Below are 25,880 nucleotides of genomic sequence, written 5' to 3'. Positions count from 1 at the left end.
TATTAAACTTTTGGCCTTTAAGCCCAAATGAATAAATTTTGAAATTGATCTAAATTGAATTTGATTAAACTTCGATTGATGCAAAATGATCCAAAAACAATTAATTCGAAATGAACTTGAATGAGCTTAATTCATTTAAAATGTTTGAGCTGGACCAAATCAAAATGATCAAATCAAGCATAAAATCAAACTATCCTAGATAAAATTAGGTATCTACCATATTTTTGATAGAAAACAAATTTTCAAAGATAAGATTTTAAGTTCTGGATGGGGGAAACATTTCAAGAAAAGAGCTTTTAAATTTTCCAAAGACATTTGCCTATCGAAGAGCATATTTTAAACAAAGAACAAGATTTGCAAAATCTCCGATTAAGATTCATAAGACTCCAAAAAAAGATACATTTATTTCATTTTCAATTTTGGTTCACTCTAGGTCCTTTTTCATTTTCAACCTTAGTTCAGTCTAGTTCCATTTCATTTTCAACCTTGGTTAAAGTCCATATCACTTTCTTTTTCATCATTGATTTAGTCTAGGTCCATTTTATTCTTGATTTTGGTTCAATCCAACTCCTTTTCATTTTTGACTTACTATTCAATCTAGGTCATTATTTCTTCAACTTACAATCCAATCCAATCATTTAATTTTCAAACTTTAGTTCAATCTACGTCATTTCATTTTCAGACATTGTTCAATCTAAGTCACATTTCACTTTTCGACTTATAGTTCAGTCCATGTCATTTATATTTCAAGGGTTCGGTTCAGTCTAAGTCATTTCACTTTCAAACTTTGATTTAATCTAGATCATTTCATTTTAAGACTTCGGCCTAGTTCAAATCACTTTGTTTTGTGACTTGTGGTTTAGTCCCAATCACTTTTTTTTTCAACTTACGATTCAGTCCCAATTACTTCATTTTTTAAGATATTGGCTTATTTCAAATTACTTTGTTTTTAAGATTTTTGCTCAGTTCAGGTCACATCATTATGCAACTTGCAATTCAATCTAAGTTATTTGCAATTTAGTCTTAGTCATTTCATTTTTGACTTATGATTTAGTCCTAATCATTTCATTTTTGACTTGCAGTTTAATACCTTGGTTTAATTTATGTCATTTTACTTTCAAACTTTGAGACAATCTAAGTCATTTTATTTTTAGATTTTTGACATTTATTTTTATAAACCTTTAAACTTATTTGATAACCTTTGAAATCATTTGTGAAACATTGCGAAATTTTTTATATGAATCTCGAAATCTTTGATGTAAATCTTGAAATCTTCGAGCTGAAATCAAACTTGATGTGACTTGATGTAAATCTCAAAACTCTCAATGTGAATCTTGAACTTTCAATGAGAATTTTGAAGACTTTTGACTGCGAATCTTTAACTTTTCTTATGTGAATCTTTGAATGATCTTTTTTTCTTTTTCAAATGAGAATTTATCAATTTTTATTTTATTTTGAGATTTTTAAAAAAAGTTTTAATACCTTTGATTAAAGGATTTTTTTTTCAAGATAAGATTTTTTAAAGTTTCATAGCCTTTGTTTAAAAAAGCTTTTTGAGAGCCTTTGATGAAAAAAGTTTTAGTTTCAATTTATTTTCAAAAAGTTAGAGAGTCTCTTTTGAGAAGAGTTTTATTTTCAATTTATTTTCAAAAGTTGTGGAACCTCTAGTGAGAGGAGCTTTCAAGTCAACCTTTAAGTTTATCATGCTAGTTATCTAAAAAAAAAAAAAAAAAAGTCTCCAAGTCTTTAGTTCTGACAAAATTGTTGTCTTTATCTATGCGTTATTTTTAATTCTTAGCAATGTGCAAAGAGAGATAGTTGTTGATACCTTATTTTGTTTGGAATAATTGTTTGTTTTGAAATTTTATTTTTGTAAGCTCTAATTTTTTTTTTTTTTCAAGTCCAATTTCATATTTTCAGTCAATTGAGCTTAAAAGCCTAAATACCAAAAGTACAACCCAATTGTCTCTTAAAAATTGATTTTTTATTATTTAAATTTTTTTCTTTTTAATAAAAATTAATAAAAAAAAAAGTAAAATTTTTTTCAACTTAGCAGAGGGTTAGCAACTGAAATTAAGCTGCAAACCACTCTACCAAAGTTGACCATCTTTTTAGCACAATCATCGACCAAACCCTAAATGTTTTTTGTGATCCTAAAAAATATGAAATTTGAGCCCTTAATTCATTTCATAAAAAAGAGTTTCAAACATTAAAAAAAAAAAAACTATTCAAGGATGGAGGTGAGGAGGCCAATTTTAAGCCAGAATAAGGACTTTGTTAAAACTCTCTAAAAAATTGATACGAAGCTAAAGCTCGCCAAACTACCATAACCTATTCAACCAAACCCCGAGCCTATCCATGCAGTCATCACTACCCAAGCTAGACACTCCACTGCCATAACTAACCCTACCACCAAGACCTAAGACTACAAACTCAACATTGAAACCACCATCATCAATGGCCTAAATCATTTGCCCAATCCAGTACCAACCACAGCCCATCATCACTAAACCCAAGCAACTTAGACTCGAAACCCATCAAGCACCTAAAACACAATAAATAAACCTTAAAAAAAAGAGAAATTTAACCACATCCTCGATGAGGAACCAATAGCAAAAAAAAAAAAAAAAACAAAAAAATACAGTACCAAAAACCAAAAAAGAATAAAATAAGAAAGTGAGGAAGTTTCAATTTTGATAAGGTTAAATATTGTTTTTTTACCTTGATTTTTAGAGGGAAGAAGGCTAGGATTAGGGAAAGAAATACTACGAACAAGCGGCCATCAGAGTAGTAGAGGTGGATATTTTGGCCCTGGGTTTTAAGCCTAGATATAAGGAGTTTGGGCTATATTTTGAGAAAACTAAGAGGAAAATGGGAAAAGAGAGGTAAGAGGAACATTTTAGTGCCTTTTGGGATTGCATAGACACTGGCAAATAGTGGCTGATGGTGGTTAATGGTAATGATGGCGAAAAAAGGCCATTAGAGTCTAGGTTTAGTGGTGGTTGTAGGTAATTTGGTTAGAGAGAAAGAAGAGAAGATTAGAAAAAGAAGAAACATAGAGAGAAAGGAGAGGTAAAGAAAAAATAAAATAAAAAAAATTTAGGCCTTATATAAGAAAAGCAAAACATTGTCATTTTAAAGGTAAAAAACCCACAGTGGACTCGGATTTGACTTGGAATCCACTCGCAAGACTTGATTTTTTGATCCTTCTTGGAGCTAAACCAGGCTATATCGGTCTGAGTCGTTTTGAGTAGAATTGGACCACTAACTTTAGACTAAATCGTTAATCGCATTAACTAAGGGGCATTTTTGGTACTTTTTCATATATTTTTTTTTTGTTCATTTTTTTACTTTTTTATATATTATATATTTTTATTCTTGTTTTGGTGATTATTTATTGTATTTTCAAGTGAATTTTGATATGGATTTAGAAATATTTTTAAAATTTGTATTTAAAGTAAAATATTTTAGTTTAAAATTTATTTAAAATAAATGAGGAAAATATTTAGGAAAAAGTTAAAATATCTTTTTTTATTAAATTATTTGGAAATAAAAAATAATAAAATAAGAAATAAAAATAAAATAAAAATCTTGCTTTGAAAAGTATTAAGGAAAAGGTTGAAATATCAAATTTTCCTTAAAATAAAATTTTGAAATATTTAGGAAAAAAAATTAAATATCAATTTTTCCTAAACTCTTTGAAAATAAAAATGAAATAAAATAAACAAAAAAATTAAGGAAAAATAGAAATATCAAAATTTCCTTATAATAAAATTGTGAAAATATTTAGGAAAAAGTTTGAAATATCGATTTTTCCTAAAATGAAAAAAAATTAAAATCTTTTGTTTTGATTTTTCAATGATGGAATTACTAGAAAATTGGTTTTAAAATATTAGAGTATTTAGAAAATTTTTCAATATCAAAGGTTCTAATAAAAAATAATAATAATAATTTTTTTTTTAAATCTGATGATAAAACCCCTTCAAGAGAGTCAATAGATATCTTGAAATATTCTTAAATTTTAGCTAAAATATTAGAATAATTTAAGAATAATTTTCAATATTAAATTCTCTTGAAATTTTTTTTATGAGAAATTTTGTTAGATTTAATGGATAACACAAAATCAATTGATGTCATTTTCAGACAGGTGTTATGAAGATGTTATAATTTTTGTCATATGTAATTGTATTCTCAAATCCAGCTTTGATTTGTAAACCAAAAGTTTTTTTAAAAATAAATCTTAATTAATTTTAGGGTTTATTTAAAGGTAAGATTGATGACTAATGACACATAAAAATATTGGTAATGACTCTTGATTTTTGTGTTTAGCAATCGAGTCATCCAGACTGATACGTTATGACATGTTCAATTAAAATTCAAATGGATTTGCAATGCAGTACAATTGTCCCATCAATCACTAATCCTTTCTCATCCAATTAACTCTCATTGTTTTTTTTATTTTTTTTAAAATTTTGTCCTTTAAGTTAATTTGTAGAGACAAAAAATCCCTATAACTTAACTTTCATTTTTATTTAAAATTTATTAAATAATAAATTAATTATTAAATAATAATTAATAAATAAGTTTTAATTTTTTTTCAAAATTATTGTTTAACATAAAAATAATTTTTTAATAATTTTTAAATTTTATAAATATTAAATAATTTAAAATTTTTATTACATATAATTTTTAATCTAATATTCTTAATAGTCATTTTCTCTTTCCACTATGATTTACTCCACTGTTACTGCTATTTTTGTATTCAAACACATATCACATCATTGATTTTAATCTCACTATTATAGTAATTAATCTTACCTTCATTATTATTTTCAATCTCAACGCCCATCCAATATGTACTACTATACTAGTATAACACATGAAAATATAGTGCAGCATAACTGATTGATGAGTTTGATACATTTCAAGCAAATTACATTATGTTTCAGACACATAAAAATTTATTTTCCTATATTTTTATTTTAAATTTGCTTTATTGTCATCCTTAATAGAGATTAAAGAGGGGGAGAGAACCTAAATTTTTAGTTTAGAAATTATGTACCATCATCAAAGAAAACATGCAGATGATGAAAAACCAACTTTTTTGTTATTTTCTTTTCTTTTCTCTCTCTAATCTCCTCTCCTTTATCTCTTTCATTCTCGATTTTCCCCTTTTTATCCCTAAACCTTAATTGAATTTGTCCAAGCTTAGGCTAGATCGGACCACATATGGCATAAAAAAAAGAAGAGAAATAGACCTAGCAATTCATATTTTTGTGTCATATCTCTATCGTATTTGACACATGTAATGACATAAATTATTAAAACATGAATACAACACAAATTAAAAAACATGTTTAAATTTTAAATACGAATACGACACATTTATTATATGTATCACATTTGGCACAACACAATTAACTCGTGTATAATTAATCCGTTTAAATATGACATAAATAAACATGAATAACATGGATATATAAGAATAGACACAATTAACACGGATATATATGAATAAATAAGATTAAAATGAATATATACAAAAACATGACTAAAATAATAAATAACTATAAACTATCAATTATTTACAACTTAATAAACTTAGTATATTAATAATATAAAAAGGTACTTGCATATTAAAAAAATAAAAAATCTAATGCCCATTTAATATGTATGTAATATATATATATATATATCTAAATTTTAATATATATTAGGTAATTATATTAATTTTTAGTATCAAATTCAAAATGATAAACTATTAAATATTAAAGAAAAATAATAATGTATATGACTAATATTAACATTTATATTGTATTTATATTATTAATATAAAAAATAATTTTATAATAATTGTTAAATGAGTATCATAATTAAATGTTTAAAATAATTTTTATATGATATTAAATAGTTAATTAATATCATAATTAAAAGATTAAAAATTAAAATAATCTTTTTATATTTATATTAAATTAAAATAAATATAAAATATGTGTTAAATATGTTAAACATGTACTCTTATAACAAGATTAAATTAAACATATTATTTATGTCTTGTCCATCTCTTTTTTATTCATACCAAACACATATTATGAAAGAAATCTCTTTCGTTTATGATCTCCAAGCAAAACAAGAAAACAACTTTAAAATCCCAACAAATCTACACAAACCCAAAAAATAAAAATAAAAATAAAAATAAAACATAACTTGGGTTTCTGTTTCGGGTATTCTTTATAGGATCAGAATGTGCAAATTAAAAGAGAGAGATATAATTAGCAGCAGAGAGAAAGAAGACAAAGAAATGGTGGTAGTTTAAAACAAGTGGGAAGACGTTTTGATTAGTGGGATTTGGGATTCGATTGCATTAATCCTCCCCTCCCCTGGGCCCTGAGCATTGAGCAAGATGATGATGATTCAAAAAGATTATGGAAAAATTAGAAAAAATTATTCTTTTACAGAAGTTTGAAGACGGGCATAGAGCATCGAAAATCAAAGGACCAAACTACATAATATTTTCTACACTCATTTTAAAAAATTCAAGAAAAAGAAAATTGAGCAATATGTAAAATATCCAAAAAATGGGGCTTCCAATGGAAAATATATTTTCATAGACAGAACCCAATTTTGGTTATATATAATCTAATCTTGTCGTCATGGCTTTTGCAATTAAAGAAGTCAAGTTGGTTGCTTCTATAGACGAGAATGGATGAGGGGTTGATGGTGTCCCTGCCATGGCTCTGAAAACTAAAATCCCATTGACCGAAATGCATATCTCAATGAAAATTAACTTATGATCTATAAGAAACCTCTCTATTGTGATCACCTAAACAGAAGATGAATGATTGCTTGAAAACATAAAAGGGGAAAAATTCAGTGTTTAGAATGGCAAGACTGATCCTTTTGTTGGTGACCACGGTCAATAGTAAAAAAGTGAAGAAGAAAAATGAAAAAAAATTAATGGTCAAGTGACAGTTTTTGCCACATAAGTATTTAAACAGTTGAAATACTTTATTTAGAGAAAAGAGATTAATATTATCCTTGTTTGAGAATAAAGATTTCAATTCATCTTGATATGAGAAAAAAACTCTTCTTTTTCAATTATAAATATTCAATTCTTAAATTACATTTGCGTAAAAAAAATTTCAGTTGTAAAATTTTTTAACCTATGACCTATTTATTTACTTTATCATCTAAGTTATGTTATATATATACACATAATATGTATATAATTATTTTAAAATAATTAATAGATGATTAAATCAATTAAAATTAATTCTGTTATATATAATATCAAATGAATTTCATTACCATTATTATACTAATTTCAAAATCTTTCCTTTTCAATTTCTCCCAAACAAGTTAATACACATTATGTTTAATTATTATAATTGTCAAACATAAATTACTCTCATTTTAAATTACTATTATTGATCTTGATTTAGTTCTCAAATTCATTTTAATCAATTAGTCATTCAAAAATTATAAATTATTCCATAATTACTTCTAAGACAATAAGACCCACCTTATAAATAAGGGTGTTTTGGGTTATTTAGAAACAGATGGTATCATTTCAAAATTTTTTTCCCATTGTCTTGATATTCCTTTTGCCATGTAGTAAAAATCGCTTAGGTTCTTTTTTTAATCTTTGTGATATTATATATGCAAGTGGATTAGATGCATAATTTTTTATGATGCTATATATGTAGGTAGATCATATGCACAAAATTTAATATAATCAATTTCTTTTTACTTTATGTTTGGTTTTCTATTATTTTGTTGCTATTCTATTTTTTTTTCTTTTGAGTGAAGCTTTTCCAAATTCATGCATCATTGTAATCATATAATAAGTTGATTTTTGAAAAAAAAAATTATTTTGAATATACATTCCCTTAAGAATAATTTGTTTAGGTTCCAAGAAAATTAAGCAAAAATTTTTAAAAAAATTTAACGATTTGGATTGTTTTAATGTTTTGGCTATTGTTATTAATTCTATTAAAGTTTAAATTATTAATATATTTGTACATGTTATTTTATACTTTTTTGTAAGTTTCTGTTATGATATTGATTTGTATACCAAATCCTCATTTTTTTTTCTCTTTTTGGATCATGAAATAAGAGAGCAAGCTAGGTGGTAGATTAAAAGAAAGTAATTACTTATCACTTATCCAATCATACGTATTAAGTATGTTTTTTTTTTTTTTTGTATGAAATGATTTCATTTAAGATAGGATTTTTTTTTTTTGTTTTAGTCATTAGATATGTCTATTGCTTTGATATTATAATTTTCATGATTTATCAAAAAGGGGAGCTAATTATTGTCCAAGCATAATTGAAAATTGTTAAAAGTAGCTTTCGATTGATTTTATTTTCTATTTACCATAAAGTGAAGCCAATTATGTCCAAGCATAAATAAAAAATTTCATTCATTCTATTTTCATCTTATATAAATATACAAAAGCCAAAGCTTTTGACAAAAAAGAAAATTGTCTAACAGGGATAGCCTTATCACTGCATAATTGACATATGGACAATTTTTGAAAAAAGTTTCATGTATCTTCTAATAAATTAATTACATTTATGTTTTATTATTTACCTTAAATCACTGTTAACTAAATTCTTATATAAAAATCAAAGCTTCTAACAAAAAAGGAAATAATTATATGTGGATAGTTTGCATTTTTTATATGTGGACAATTTAAAAAATCGACATATGTTCAAAATTAATTTTGCATTTAAAATTTAAAATTTAAAATTTGGAATTTAATAGTAAAATAAATTTAATTTAAATATCTTATTTTCATTATTATAAAACACATTCAATGATTCTTATTAACATTTATTTTTAAATGATTATTAACTAAAATAAATTAAGAACCAAATCAAAGTAGTAGTATTTTAAATTAAGAATAATTTATACCTGATAATTAGAATAGTAAAATATAATGTATATTCAATATACTTGAGAGAAATGAAAAAAAAATTGAAATTAATGTAATAACGATAATAAAATTAAATTTTTATTAAATGATATTTTTAATACATTCCATAAATTACTTTCATTACTTTCAATTTTAGTTTTTAGTAGACATATTTTATATCTTATATAAATATATGAAAGCCAAAGCCCTTAACGAAAAAGGAAATTATCCAACATGGATAGCCTATATAATTGACATGTGGATAATTTTAAAAAATTGTCATGTATCTTCTAATAAATTAATTACATTTATGTTTTATTATTTACCTTAAATCACTCTTAATTAAATTTATATTAAAGGTAACAAAACTTTAATTGCCATCATCATAAAATAATTTTGTCACCTCCTTTTCCAATTGTAAATATTCAACTCTTAAATTATATTTGTGTAAAAAAAATTCAGTTGTCAAAATTTTAACCTATGACCTATTTATTTACTCCACCATTTAAGTTATGTTATATATATATATATATATATAAAATCTTAATATGTGTATATATTATTTTAAAATAATTAATAGATGATTAAATCAAATAAAATTAATTTTGCTATATATAATATCAAATGAATTTTATTACCATTATTACACTAATTTCAAAATCTTTCCTTTTCCATTTCTCCCAAACAAGTTAATACACATTATGTTTGATTATTATAATGGTTAAGCATAAATTATTTTCAATTTAAAATACTATTATTGATCTTCAATTGGTTCTTAAACTCATTTTAATCAATTAGTTATTAAAAAATTATAAATTATTCCATAATTATTTCTAAGACTATGAGACCCAACCTATAAGTAAGGGTGTTTTCGGGTACTTAAGAAATATATTGTATCATTTCAATATTTTTTTTCTCATTGTCTTGATGTTCTTTTTGCCATGTAATAAAAATAGGTTCTTTTTTTCTTTGTGATGTTATATATGCATGTGGATCATATACACAAAATTTAATATAATCAATTACTTCTTAAATTTTTTATTACTTTATATTTGATTTTGTATTATTTTCATTACTATTCTATTTTTTTTCTTTTCAATGAAGCTTTTCCAACTTCATGCATCATTGTAATCATATAATAAGTTATTTTTGAAAAAAATCATTTTAAAAATACATTTCCTTAAAAATAATCTGCATAGGTTCTAAGAAAATTAAGCGAAATTTTTTGAAAATTTAATGATTGGGATCTTTTTTTTAATGTTTTGGTAATTGTTATTAGTTCTATTGCAATTTAAATTATAAACATATTTGTACATATTATCTTATACTTTTTCATAACTTATTATAATAAACTTTAAATACTTTGAACATCATATGAATTTTATATCTTATCTTATATAAATATATAAAAATCAAAGCCTTTGATAAAAAAGAAAATATTCAATGTGGATGTTCTATTTTTTACACATGTACAATTATGAATAAACGTCAAGTATCATCTAATAAATGTATTTTATTTTATTTTATTTGATGCATTTTTAATTTAAAAAAAAAATCAATATGCTTGATTTGATTTGATTTATTTGTAATGTAAACAATGTAAATTTATTTAATTTAGATTGTTACATTTATTCTCGTTTAAATTTTCATTACTCTTATCTTATATAAATAAGTTTCTATTCAATTTGTAATCAAAGTTAATTGTTTTTTACCTTAAATAACTCTCAATTAAATTTTATTCTTAATTTTGCTCACCAACTTCAACATTATAAATAGGAATATGTTTTTGTGTATTGGAGACAATAATATTGGATGTTTATTTTATAATTCTATTATGTTCTGTTTCTCTTTTTTTTTTTTATTTGTTCCACTGATATATTTCTTTTTCTTCCATTTATTTATTCCTCTTTATTTTAAAGTGTGATTTCTTTTATTATTTTTTCAATATTAAAATTTGCTTTTTAGCCAAAAAAAATCTACTGTTAGTTTTTGGAACAATATTAGTATAATATAGAAATATGTTGATATGCAATAGAAATTAATTGAAACATTTCTTACACAATATAAAATGGCTTGCTTTATTTTATCTTTATATTTAATTTTCAGTTTATTTTTTAATGAAGAAATTTATAATTTTTATATGCAAATGTATAAATATGTATGCTCTGTGATTAATATTGACTACAAAGTTTCACCAAGAATATATTTGATCTCAAATACCATAATGAGGGATTATTGCCATGAAAAAAATAAGATATGATATGGAAGTGAATGTCCAAACAAATATGGATGGCTTACACTAATTAGTCTTGCATGGGATTAACAATTTCAAAATTTCAATTATTCCAATACCAAATGAAATTCATTTATTTTATTCATATAAATGCAAACAAAATTTTAATTCATTATCTAAATTATAAATGTATTGATTTCTTAAATATTATTATATATAATGACAATCATGCTAATTGATTTGCTTGGTCATTTCTTTTGAAAATTCAAAACAAAATTGAAGTTCAAATTAATCTCTTAACGTACAATCTCCATCAATTACATCTAACTAAATTAATTGGTGTCTTTTAAAATTGAGAAATGCATTAGAAATGTGTTGACATTCATTGGAGTAAATTGAATAACAGAGATAATAAATTATTGCATTACTAGAGATTTGTTATTTACCCATCAATGGGCATTAAGAGTTCGGAAAAATGAATCCAATAATAAAAAAATTGTGTTAATAGGTTTTTAAGAGCAATTTTGTTTTTTAAAAATTAGTGTAAAAATCAAGTTTCCAGATAATATTAGCATTGATCAAATCGAATGTTATTGACAAAGTAAAGTTAAATAAGGATTTAAATATATCAAGAGATTAAGAGTTAAGAATGGATTTATCTAAATTATTTATATAGTAAATATAATATTACAATAATTTCTTTATAAATAGCCAAAGTTTTTTCCTTTTATGAATAAGTTGCAATTCAAGTTCTAATTAAAATTTAATTTTTTATTATTGTTTACGTCTGTAAATTGCTCAAAATTAAATACCATTCTTAACTTTTAAAATTCAACATTAACACTACATAAAATATAAGAGTTGACTTTGATGCATTACCATTTAATAATTAATACTAAAAAAAATTTAAATTTAAATTATTATCTGAAGACCAAATTTTAATTTTATATATTATCTTTCTAATAATACAATACTACATTTAATGAAAGATTTCTTTTCTATTTCATGAGAAAAGAATTTGTGTTATTTCTAATTAATTAATTCATATAAAAAATATATATTAAAAAACTATTATCTATCAACTATTTGACATTTGAATAAAAGCTTATAAAATTTGAAAACTATATAATCATTAAGTTAATAACTATATACTTTTTATAAAAAAAATTATTAATTTCATTACTATATTTAGATAAATTTTATCCTACATTAAATTAGTATTACGTACTCTTGATTTAATTTTTATATTATCTAATATATTATATTTATAATCTAGCTTCAAATATAATCATAATTTATATGTTAAAATATATGTATATATCAACTAGAAAAAATGGTATGTAGAAGTGTGAAATAAATGTACTTGCTAATAAAATCTTTTAATTTTATTATTTAATGGTTAATTGACAAAGATAAATGCCAATAGATTGACTACAATCAAATTATTAAATTTTTTTTAACATATAAAAGCAAAATTTTAAATTTAATTTTAACATATATTTTTTAGATTATAAATTCTCTTACTGTTTTTGTTTGATTGATGAATTCATAAAGATTAAAATAACATATTTTAAAATGAGTGATTGTTCAATCATGAATTAATGTTATATTTTTATGTGCTTTATCACATATTTTATACTAAAATCCAAATCTCTTCTTTTAATTTTAAGTTGCCAAGACAAAATATGCTTTCTAATTTTGAATGAAATTTTGTACGAAAAATTTTTTATATTTTGATTTCATATTGAAACAAATACAATAATAATATATAAATTTAGTTAAAAGAAATATAATATTATCATATTAAATTTAATTAATTAAAATAATTTTATAAAAAAATAAAAATCTCGTGCATCGCATAACTAGTAAATAGTAAATATATAACAATTAACCAAAATCTTTGACTTTCCCTGACTTGTTCTTACAAACTTATTGGGATATTGGTGACTCAATAAAACCTTGAATTTAGAGTTATGAACATTCTTCTGTTGCCATCTTTTAAGTGATTAGGATTCATTCTAGTGTGGCTAAACTTTGCTAGATTGATATCTTCACTTTTCTTGAATAGAAGAGAAATAAAGAATTCTGAATTTTTCCACAATGGTTGAGAACTTTTTTTTTTTTTAATTCAAAGTATGAATAAGCAGATGAAGTTTGTTTAATCCTTTGCTGCAGCTCTTGGAACCCTTGTGATTAATGGAGACGACATTTATAGGATCTCAAGTGAATTTTTCTTGGTTGTCAATCAAATAGAAAAGATGTCCAATGCAGAATGATGAGCCAAAATTTTAGAAAAAAAAAAAATTCCTTTCTCTTATTGTTACGATAGGATTAGAGCTTCTTTTCATTTTGTTTGGGTTGATTCGTGCGAAAGGGAGACCAAGTGACCAACGTTGATGCCTTGTCATTCGGTACAGGCGTACGTTTGGCTTTATTTATCTCAAGGGCTTATAAAAATTTATGTTTATTTATTAATAAAATAATATCAATTTCACTGATAATGTATAAAATGTAGTCCATCAAATACAAAGTTTTTATTTTTACTACCCATAATATCACTACCTCAATTATTCCTGCAATCTTCTGTTTTTAGTTCCGCCAATTACGGAAACAAAGGTAGTAAAGAAAGAAAAAGGGATTTATATCCATGCTGGATTCTTCTTGGGAGTGACAACGGCCTTCACTTGCAAGTAATTGCTAAGAGAGTGAATACCCTTTTCTCTTCCCTGTCCGCTCATCTTGTACCCACCAAATGGAATAGCTGCATCAAACACATCATAGCAGTTTATCCAAACTGTTCCCACTTTCAATGCATGGGTCAAGGTGTTAGCAGTGTCTAAGTCATGTGTAAAGACACCGGCAGCCAGTCCATAACTGCTACTATTTGCCCTCCGGACAACCTCATCAATGTCCCTGAAATTAAGGAAACATTAATTAGATCATTTGAGCCAAAATTCTATTATAAATAAGATCCAATGATGGATAAATCGAAGGTTGATTGCTCACTTGAATTTCAAGATAGACTGAACTGGACCAAAAATCTCGTCCTTCGCGATCAACATGTCTTCCTGATAAAAGTGCAAGTTTTATCAGTTATCTCCATTGTAATGTTTTCAGTAACATTCTTGGTAATATGGTTACAGTGAAGTTGTAAACATAATACCTTTACGTTGGAGAAAACAGTGGGCTGAATATAATAGCCCTTGCTCCCTATCCTCTCCCCACCGGTTTCAAGAGTTGCTCCACTTTCAACACCAGATCTTATGTACATCAAGATCTTTTCAAATTGTTTTGAATCAATCTGATTTAAGTATGCACAGATATCAGTATAACTAACCATAATGGAAGAATATAGGAGAGAAATCCAAAATATAGCATTGCATTTGACTGATTCTCCTCTTGGCTATGGATGATTGGGGTGCCCGAATACGGCTTAACATTGTTCTAAATACTGCAGACTGGAAATTCTCATTCACAGACCACATGCAGAAACAAAATTGTAGATGAGGTTTCTTTCTAAAGGCTACATAGGTGTTCGTATTAAAAGTCACTTGACATAACAACTGCTAAATGAAGAAGTGGTTGTCGATTTACCTGAGGACCTTGTTCAATTCCTGCCATGAATGGATCACCAACACTACGTTTCAATGCACGTGCCTTGGCCTTCTCTAAAAATTCATCATATACACTCTCATGTACGTATGTACGAGAGCCAGCACAGCAACATTGTCCCTGCAAATGGTTTATAAGTACAGTCAATAAAAAGGGTCATGATATTGAAACGGACTTTGGTAAATTTTCTCAGACATGCCTGATTAAAGAACAAAGCAAAGTGGGCCAGCTCAACTGCCTTGTCCACATCAGCATCCTTGCATACAATAAAAGGCGATTTTCCTCCAAGCTCTAATGTAACGAGCTTAAGATTACTTTTTGCCGCCAACTCAAGGATAATTTTTCCAGTTTGGGATGATCCAGTGAAAGCAAGCTGTAAATGGTTACCAATGATCTCAGAAATACACTAAAAGAGTCATGTAATGTAATTTAAAGTAATCTCTTGGATTACTTGTCATGCCATTCTATCTGACAGAATATAAAGAAATTTTAGCGCAAGGTTGATAGTTTTATTTCTATAATTGTACCAATCTTTTACGGAGATCAACTAGTCTAATTCCAGTCCGTGGCAAAATCAACTCTTTCAAAGAGACAGTTGAGAGGGCAATTCAGAATGCCTTACTTGGAATGCTTGTTGCTAAGTCCCTTCAACCATGAAACTTATGATTTTCAAGAAACATGAATATAAACTAACAGCTGGAATTTGGCCAAAAAAAATTAACAGCTGAAAAACTGATAGTTGATATCTGACTCTAAAGGAGCCAAACTAAAATAGAGTTGATTATAACAGCATACCTACAAAAATAAAGTTGCTTGTCCAACTTTATAGATATTTGTAATGCATATATTTTTCTATTTAACAACTGAAAACATGGGAATATATAGTATATCATATAAATACCACATCACTTTATTAATTTTAGATTGACTTAGCTATGGCAGCCAAGATAAATATATACATACATACGTACATATATATATATATATATATATATATTACATGCAAAATCAGGGAATTCAGAACATTCATGCCAGACATTAGTATTGGAACCCAACAAAAAAGCTAACGATCATTCCTCGAGATTAAATGACTGAAAACATTAATTATTGTAGGACTGAGTAGTCCTTTTAAGGACGTAAGGTACCTTATCCACTTTCATATGACTGGCAAGAGCAGCACCAGCAGTTGGACCAAAACCTGAAACCACATTTAAAACACCTGGCGGAAGTCCAGCCTGTGAAAATGATTCCTAGTGAGAAGGACTGAATGATAGATCAAGAATAAATATATGAACAGTCATTCAGGCATAACTTTAGGAATTCAAGAATCAAGTTATAAAACGGCAGCATAAAAAAAAAAAAAAAACTGTGTTTACATTCGTAATTATATAATAACAAAATTTGCACGTTCGCCATCAATAAACACTGATGTTTTAAGTATAGTTATCTGAATTCAATGTATTTAAATTAAAATATAAATTGAAGAAAGAAAAAAATTAGAAACGGGACGCTGCTGATGAAATCTAAAAGAAGTTACGAGGTACCAAACCTCACAGTGAGAAATAGGTAAATAAAGGTTATATACTCAAGAACTACCTCGTGAAGTAGCTTGGATGCATAAAGAGCAGACAATGGTGTTTGCTCTGCTGTCTTAAGAACAATTGTATTGCCACATGCTAAGGCAGGTCCAACCTTCCAAGCAAACATGAGAAGAGGAAAATTCCATGGAATAATTTGACCAGCAACACCAATTGGTTCATGTATGATTTGCACATGGTGTGGACCATCAGCTGGAACTGTAAGGCCATGAATCTTGTCTGCCCACCCTGAATAACCCAAAGAATATGGGCGTGTCAGGTCTTGCATAGAAGCAAACGAAATAGTAGCAAATAATGCTTGAGATAGTAAAAATGTTGAGTGTGATTTTCAGTTACTTTACTGACCAGCATAGTACCGAATTATACGTGAGATCATTGGTAGTTCAACCTTAGCAGCCTGTTCATATGTCTTTCCGTTATCCCAAGTCTCAAGTGTTGCAAGTTTCTCAGTGTGCTTGTCAAGAAGATCAGCAAATCGGAACAATACCATTGATCTTTCCTGGAAGACAATAGACAAAGTTTAACAGGTTTGAAGATTATTTAGTGTGACAGAAGTAAAAGCTAAAAACTATGACGTTACATAAGCAGTCATCTTCGGCCATGGTCCTTCATCAAAGGCTTTGCGAGCAGCAGAAACTGCTCTATCTATATCTTCAGCATCACCTTCAGCAACATGAGCAATCACATCCCCTGTTCTGGGGTCATATGTCGGAAAAGTTTTTCCTGTTGGATTATGAGATTTAGTAAACAAGTAGCTGAAGAGTAACTATCATAACATGCTTACATGAGCATTTACAGGTACATCCTTAGCAATGTACAATTGTAGATGAATATGTAGGAACAAAAAGCTCACCTGATGCCGAATCAACAAAATTCCCATTTATTAAAAGCTGAGTGTAGTTCACGTTGACTGAAGGAGTACTTGGGTTCTCAACAGTAGCAGCAGTGCTGTAACTAGAAACTACTCTGCCCACTTGAGAGATCCTCCCTGAAAATAAAAATTAACTTCAATAATTAAGGTTAAGAATAAATACTACTTAAATTAGGAAGAACTAAAGGTAACAAGCCAACGTCAACTAAAATTTTAGGCTCATAAATATTTACATATAAAAAGAACTATCCAATAAATTTAATCCAAAAACATGAACGACCAAAATGAAAGTAGAAAATAATAAATGCGCCACATTTCTGCATCAAGATTCTTTCCTTCTCTCTTTCACCACTCTTGAGTTAACATGAATGGATTAATTTCAGTTAAAAATAAAAAAAAAAAAAAAAAGGAAAGGAAGACATGATTGCCTTGTGACATTTGACATTTGGAATATAATAAATGCACCACATTTCTGCATCAAGATTCTTTCCTTCTTTTTTTTTTATGGACACCACTCTTGAGTTGACATGAATGCATTAATTTCAGTTAAAAATTAAAAAAAAAAGAAAAAAGAAAAAAGACATGGTTGCCTTATAACATTTGACACTTGTAATCCTAACTGACACTACTAAAATGCATACATATTCATATTCACTGTGATTCCAGAACCCAATTTTTTTTTCTCTTTATGCAGAATTGTAGATGGAAATTGGTTACCATATCAAATTCTTTTTTGACATGTCAGCGTTTTAAATTTATTGCTCAAATCTGAATCTTCTTCTTACATTTGAACCAAACGGGAATAACTTTCTATCAAAGTTGTTTCCTTTTTATCTATTTGCGGAGAAATTTTCTATGCAACCGTTCAGTTTCAAGTTGATTTGTTACTAAACACAAAACAAAATGCGTTACGAAACTTAAAAATAAAAAGATTTCCTTTCCTTTATCTTATTACATTTTCTGAGCAACCAAACAAATCAACAGTGGATATTTTAAAGAGGCTAAGGTCCATAGCCCCCAAAAATGTTAAATTTTTTAATATATATATATATATATATGTCATTTTCAAAATAATTTTAAAATTTTTTTTCAAAAAAATAATTTATCCCCCTCAAATTTAAATATGATTGATTTATTCAATTTTTTTTTCAATTTTAAATTGTCCAAAAAAATTCCCATAATTCTTTGATAGATTTTATAAATAATTATTCAACGATTAATTGTAAATCATATTATTGTTAAAACTATAAAATTATCATTGAAATAATTTTTTTATAATTTTATGAACTTATCTTATTTCTTTAGTATATTATTTTCATATATATTTATATATATTTATTTATATTTATAAGTAAGATAAAATATCCTTAGAGACAAAATAAAAAAATATTATATATTATTAGTTGATCCCCTCAAAATTATATGTTAAAATCCGTCATTATATATAACATAACATCACATTTATATTTGTAAGTTTTATTATTATATATTTGCATCTATTTTTTATTATTAATATATTTAATATTTTTTAAAAAAAATATTATAAAATATTACTTTGATTTTCTCAAAATCTAATATCAAAATCTGCCACTAAAACAAACATATTGCAAAAAAATTCCACAGAACCCAGAAAAAATTTAAAAAGATGATCAGATCAGTCTTAGCTAACATTCATATTTCGTTAAAAATAAGAGTTCACTTTCCATTTCTTTTCTTAAAAAGGGAAAAACGACAAAAATGAAAAAGAAAAAGTTCACAGAAAAATGAAGTAACCAATTCAATTACAAATACCTTTAAAAAGCAGAGCAGAAGAAGCCGATGAATAGGCAAATGAACGAGAAAACAACGATGAAATCCTCCTAGCCGCCGCCATGCTCTATTTTCTAACTAACAAATGAAGAGATTAGAACAAATGAAGAGATTAGAAATGAAACTATGGACTATAAAATTAAAAAAAAAAAAGGATTTTAAGGTAATTGCTAGATGGAAACTTTCCATATCTGGAATATGTCAATTGAATGTCATTGCAATTCTAGAAAAAAGTGATTTTAGCAACCACAATTTACAATAATTAAAAATATTATTATAAAAATTCTTTACATTATAATGATTTTTCACAATCGTTACTTATTTGAAATATTTTATATTTTATATAATGATATTTTTTATTATTGTAAATTTTTATATAATTTGTAATGGTTTGTAACAATAAAAAATGTTGATATGACATTAAATTATATTTGTAATGCTTTATTATTATCGTTGCATAATTAACTTTTTAAATATTTTATCATATGACAAAATAAATGGTTATAATATCCATACAATATATATATATATATATATAAAAGAACAGAATGAGTCATTCTAAAATATTAATAGATTGATAAAGATTTTTCTTAGCCGTTATCAAATTAAAATTTTCTTAATGTGTTACTTAATGGTTGAAATTATTGTTACTAAATCACTAATATTTTCTTTGAAATAAAAAGATGTCATTGCAAAATCTTTTTATATTAATAGTCAACTTTTAAAAATATGCATAACTAAACAATTTTAATGTCGTAAATATTACACTATTACAATAGTAATTATTAAAGGAAGATATATTATTTATCAATAATTAAAAATATCATTAATATTAAAATATTAATAATATTAAAAAATATATTAAAAATTTTAAAAATAATTATATTAATTAAAAAATGAGCAAGAAAAGGAACTAACAATTTGTCTAAGAACTTAATTCCAAAATGCTTGTTAATTTGAGTTTAAGGTTAGTAATTATTTTCATATCCAGAATTCTTTTCTTTTTCTTGTTCAAATTAAATTAAAATTAATATAACTAAAATAATAAAGAAATAGATTAATAAACAAATAATGAAAACAATAAGCAAAATAAATAAAACAAGAAAATGAGAAAAAAATGGAATAGTAATTGGTCAGACCCAAAACGGTACTGTTCACGAAAGCTAAAAAATAAAATTATTCTCTCAATCCCCACTTCTTTCTCTACAGGGCCTAAATCCGTCCCTTCTATCTAAGTTGTTCAAACCGAACACCACCCCTTTTTCAGTTCTCGACCAGTTGCCGTCGATGACCACTGCTAGTCCTCTTCCTTTACCAGCAGCGCAACTTGTTCATGCTTCCACTCCTATGCCAAAAACTCTTTTTCCAGTCCCTTCAACCCCTCTTTGTTTCTATCCTAGCTACCCGAAACAAATTCCAAAACTCTAGACCAGAACCCAGCAAAAAAAAAAAAATCATTTTTTTGCTTCATTTTTTATTTGTAAAGGTGTGCTCAAAATTGTTTCTGAATTGAGGGTTGATTTATGAAAATTGTGTGCTAACTTACTGCTTGTCATCTAATGGGTTTCTGCTTGTTTTTGATTTTTGGAGGTGAAGTTGTCAAATTCCTTTTATGGTTAGATATTTCTTATATAATTTAATGTTATTATCCTTGTTTTACTGAGTAGTTGGAAATCTACAAATTTTGCACAATTTTAAAGAAGTTTTACAAGAATTTTTATACACATGTTTTTTTGTATAAAAAAATATAAAATAAATAAAATAAAAATTTATCTGTAGTTTAATTTTTTATGCGGCAACATAGTGATCAAAATCATCTATAATTATAATTTGACATTAAAATGATAGGCTCATTATATCAATTACCTTATTAGTTCACAATTTGGCACCAAAAGATTATGGAATTCCCTCTAAAGCAATCCCGTATCTCCAATTTGAATATTTATAAAATGTATTGGGTATATAGTTATACATATTTTCCCGTATCACAAGATTATAAATGATTTTGTTTTAATAATTATTGATAATGGTTTTCTTTTTATTTATGATTCTTTTGCTTGTGCTTAAGAAATTTTTGTTTATATGCCGAAACTTTATTTTTTTATATATTATGTATCATCAAGTCACTTCAGATTATTAATTCTGATTAGCTTTTGCTTTATAGTTAATAATACAATTTTTAATATTTTCCTAAGAATGATAGGTCGAGGTAGAGTAAGAGAGAAACTTCTCATGCTTGGTGTTGTAAAAATATCATCTATTCGAAATAATGAATTAGAGGATTGTTTCGGTTATAATTAATATAAAAAAAGGATGAGTCTTGTAAATGAAGATGAAACCCATCCTCCTGATGATTAGGAAAATGAAGAAGATGTTAACAACTTGGTTGCAAATGGAACCATATAACTTCAGGTAATTTGTTATATATTTTCTAATAATTTTAAAAAAAAGTATTTCTTTTTATGATTTATCTAATAAATACATAATATCCATAATCTTAAAATTATTCAAATCTTATACTTGCTCAATGTGACGTATTAAATATAATAGTTTATTATATTTCTTTGTTTTCATTACTATAATTTGGTTACCATAAAAGCCATTTGGATTCCATGGATGAGAATGTTAAATGAATAGAAATGTGATTAAGACAGCTTAACCCTTTTTTTTTTTTTTCATATATTGCTTTTTTAATTTGTCTGCCCATGTATTGGTCAATGTTTACAGCAATTTATATGAATTAATGTTATATTTTTATGTGTTTTATCACATATTTTATATTAAAATCCAAATCTCTTCTTTTAATTCTAAGTTGTCAAAACAAAATATGTCGACCATCTTAACTCATTTTAGCATAGGTCACAGATGACTTGGTCTTTAGTGTTTAAACTACTTTACCAATCCTCCATATTGTCTTAATAGTGTCTGATCACTATGAATCCACACAACAGTGTTGACTGAACCAGGAGATTTGTCTTCTCTTGGAGGTGCATTCAAATGTTTCAAATCATAAATATGAAGGACTTTCTCTACTCCCCCAGTCAGTTGAAGGTGTATATCCTCATAAAAAGCACAAGTTTGAACTATATGCTTGTGTTCAAATTAGTGCAATTCATCATCTGTTAGTGCATCCCACACTTTCGCAGTAAAGTCAGCAAAACCGAAAGCTGCCCGTAATGCATTTTATCCAAGCAAACACTCCATATTGCACCCTTATGTCCTTCCAACGTTCCTATTCAATCTACAATTTCTCCATTCCTCAACATGGGACTAGAATCTTTGCTGGCACTAATGAGGAAAAAGCCATCTGGAGTAATAGGATTGTAAAAGAGATCCACGACGGGGCGAGAGTGGCCATGGCATACAAGTGGGACAGCAACCCTTTTCTTGTCCATCTCTTTTTATTCATACCAAACACATATTATAAAAGAAATCTCTTTCGTTTATGATCTCCAAACAAAACAAGAAAACAACTTTAAAATCTCGACTAATCTACACAAACCCAAAAAATAAAAATAAAAATAAAACATAACTTGAGTTTCTGTTTCTGGTATTCTTTATAGGATCAGAATGTACAAATTAAAAAAGAGAGATATAATTAGCAGCAGAGAAAAAGAAGACAAAGAAATGGTGGTAGTTTGAAACAAGTGGGAAGACGTTTTGATTAGTGGGATTTGGGATTCGATTGCATTAATCCTCACCTACCCTGGGCCCTGAGCATTGAGCAAGATGATGATGATGATTCAAAATTATTATGGAAAAATTAGAAAAAATTATTCTTTTACAGAAGTTTGAAGTCAGGCATAGAGCATCGAAAATCAAGGGACCAAACTACATAATATTTACTACACTCATTTTAAAAAATTCTAGAAAAAGAAAGTCGAGCAATATATAAAATATCCAAAAAATGAAGCTTCCAATGGAAAATATATTTTCATAGACAGAACCCAAGTATGGTTATATATAATCTAATCTTGTCGTCATGGCTTTTGCAATTAAAGAAGTCAAGTTGGTTGCTTCTATGGACGAGAATGGATGAGGGGTTGATGGTGTCCCTGCCATGGCTCTGAAAACTAAAATTCCATTGACCCAAATGCACATCTCAATGAAAATTAACTTATGATCTATAAGAAATCTCTCTATTGTGATCAACAAAATAGACGATGGATGATTGCTTGCAAACTTAAAAAAGGCAAAATTCAGTGTTTAGCATGGCAAGACTGATCCTTCTGTTGGTGATCACGGTCAATAGTAAAAAAGTGAAGAAGAAAAATGAAAAAAATTAATGGTCAAGTGACAGTTTTTGCCACATAAGTGTTTAAACAATTGATGTGGCTTGATATACTCCATTTAGAGAAAAAAGAGTAATATTATCCCCGTTTGGGAATAAAGATTTCAATTCATCTTGATATGAGAAAAAACTCTTCTTTTTCAATTATAAATATTCAATTCTTAAATTACATTTGTGTAAAAAAAATTCAATTATCAATTTTTTAACCTAGACCTATTTATTTACTTTATCATTTAAGTTGTGTTATATATATACGCATAATATGTATATATATTATTTTAAAATAATTAATAGATGATTAAATCAATTAAAATTAATTATATATATAATATCAAATGAATTTCAGTACCATTATTATACTAATTTCAAAATCTTTCCTTTTCCATTTCTCTTAAACAAGTTTCAAATAAATTACTCTCATTTTAAATTACTATTATTGATCTTGATTTAGTTCTTAAATTCATTTTAATCAATTAATCATTCAAAAATTACAAATTATTCCATAATTACTTCTAAAACAATAAGACCCATCTTATAAATAAGGGTGTTCTGGGTTATTTAAGAAATAGATTGTATCATTTCAATTTTTTTTCCCATTGTCTTGATATTCCTTTTTTCATGTAGTAAAAATAGCTTAGGTTCTTTTTTTAATGTTTGTGATATTATATATGCAAGTGGATTAGATGCACAATTTTTTATGATGTTATATATGCAGGTAGATTAGATGCAAAAAATTTAATATAATCAATTTCTTTTTAAAGTTTTTTATTACTTTATGTTTGGTTTTCTATTATTTTGTTACTATTCTATTTTTTTCTTTTGAGTGAAGCTTTTCCAAATTCATGCATCATTGTAATCATATAATAAGTTGTTTTTTGAAAAAAAAAATCATTTTGAAAATACATTCCTTTAAAAATAATTTGTTTAGGATCCAAGAAAATTAAGCAAAATTTTTTGAAAATTTAATGATTTGGATTTTTTTTAATGTTTTGGCTATTGTTATTAGTTCTATTACAGTTTAAATTATTAATATATTTATACATATTATTTTATACTTTTGTAAGTTTTTGTTATGATATTGATTTGTGTACCAAATCCTCATTTTTTTTTTCTCTTTTTGGATCATGAAATAAGAGAGCAAGCTAGGTGGTAGATTAAAAGAAAGTGATTGCTTATCACTTTATCCTATCATATGTATTAAGTATGTATTTTTTTTTATTTTTTGTATGAAATGATTTTATTTAAGATAGGATTTTTTTTTCTTTTAGTCATTAGATATGTTTGTTGCTTTGATATTATAATTTTCATAATTTATCAAAAAGGTGAGCTAATTACTGTCCAAGCGTAATTGAAAATTGCTAAAAGTAGCTTTCGATTGATTCTATTTTCTATTTGCCATAAAGTAGAGCTAATTATGTCCAAGCATAAATAAAAAAGTTCATTCATTCTATTTTCATCTTATATAAATATACAAAAGCCAAAGATTTTGACAAAAAAGAAAATTATCTAACATGGATAGCCTATATAATTGACATATGGACAATTTTAAAAAAATTGTCATGTATCTTCTAATAAATTAATTACCTTTATGTTTTATTATTTACCTTAAATCACTGTCAACTAAATTCATATATAAAAATCAAAGTCTCTAACAAAAAAGAAAATAATTTGATGTGGATAGTTTACATTTTTGACACGTGGACAATTTAAAAAATTGACATCTGTTCAAAATTAATTATGCATTTAAAATTTAATTTTTAGAATTTAATAGTAAAGTAAATTTAATTTAAATATCTTATTTTCATTATTATAAAACACATTCAATGATTCTTATTAACATTTATTTCTAAAATAAATTAAGAACCAAATCAAAGTAGTAGTATCTTAAATTGAGAGTAATTTATACTTGATAATTAGAATAGTAAAATATAATGTGTATTCAATATGCTTGAGAGAAATGAAAAAAAAAAGATTTTGAAATTAATGTAATAACGATAATAAAATTAAATTTTTGTTAAATGATAGCTTTAATACATTCCATAAATTACTTTCATTTTTAGTTTTTAGTTGACTTGTCTTATATCTTATATAAATATATAAAAGCCAAAGCCCTTAACGAAAAAGAAAATTGTCCAACATGGATAGCCTATATAATTGACATGTGGATAATTTTAAAAAATTGTCATGTATCTTCCAATAAATTAATTACATTTTATATTTTATTATTTACCTTAAATCACTCTTAATTAAATTTATATTAAAGGTAATAAAACTTTAATTGCCATCATCATAAAATAATTTTGTCACCTTCTTTTCCAATTGTAAATATTCAACTCTTAAATTATATTTGTGTAAAAAAATTTTAGTTGCCAAATTTTTAAACTATGACCTATTTATTTACTTCACCATTTAAGTTCTATTTTATATATAAGCTTAATATGTATATATATTATTTTAAAATAATTAATAAATGATTAAATCAATTAAAATTAATTTGGGTATATATAATATCAAATGAATTTTATTGCCATTATTACACTAATTTCAA

General features: G+C 25.8%; 1 protein-coding gene and 1 pseudogene across 1 annotated transcript; both read right to left on the bottom strand.

The window, feature by feature from the left end:
* Positions 1-13,601: 13,601 nt before the first annotated feature.
* On the bottom strand, positions 13,602-19,159 carry LOC111287532 (benzaldehyde dehydrogenase, mitochondrial-like). The gene is made up of 11 exons (XM_022878155.2): positions 19,024-19,159; positions 17,215-17,349; positions 16,942-17,084; positions 16,707-16,860; positions 16,360-16,589; positions 15,909-15,998; positions 14,963-15,136; positions 14,746-14,883; positions 14,315-14,452; positions 14,158-14,219; positions 13,602-14,064 (listed from the first exon to the last, which is right to left on the bottom strand). The coding sequence occupies exons 1-11, from the start codon at positions 19,103-19,105 to the stop codon at positions 13,791-13,793; spliced, it is 1,620 nt and encodes a 539-aa protein (XP_022733890.1). The 5' UTR covers positions 19,106-19,159; the 3' UTR covers positions 13,602-13,790.
* Positions 19,160-21,856: 2,697 nt separating this feature from the next.
* Positions 21,857-22,436, bottom strand: LOC111288986 (uncharacterized; annotated as a pseudogene).
* Positions 22,437-25,880: the final 3,444 nt, after the last annotated feature.

Source organism: Durio zibethinus, chromosome 4 (genome assembly GCF_047325235.1).
Source record: "Durio zibethinus cultivar Kanyao isolate XHJ-2024 chromosome 4, ASM4732523v1, whole genome shotgun sequence".
NCBI lineage: Eukaryota > Viridiplantae > Streptophyta > Magnoliopsida > Malvales > Malvaceae > Durio > Durio zibethinus.
This window is presented reverse-complemented; position numbering and strand designations above follow the sequence as displayed.

Coding starts and splice junctions, on each gene's coding strand:
- LOC111287532 (XM_022878155.2), bottom strand. CDS start 19,105: ATGGCGGCGGCTAGGAGGATTTCATCGTTGTTTTCTCGTTCATTTGCC. Junction 17,085..17,214: donor TTTTGTTGATTCGGCATCAG/GTGAGCTTTTTG, acceptor ATAATCCAACAG/GAAAAACTTTTCCGACATAT. Junction 14,453..14,745: donor GAATTGAACAAGGTCCTCAG/GTAAATCGACAA, acceptor TACTTAAATCAG/ATTGATTCAAAACAATTTGA.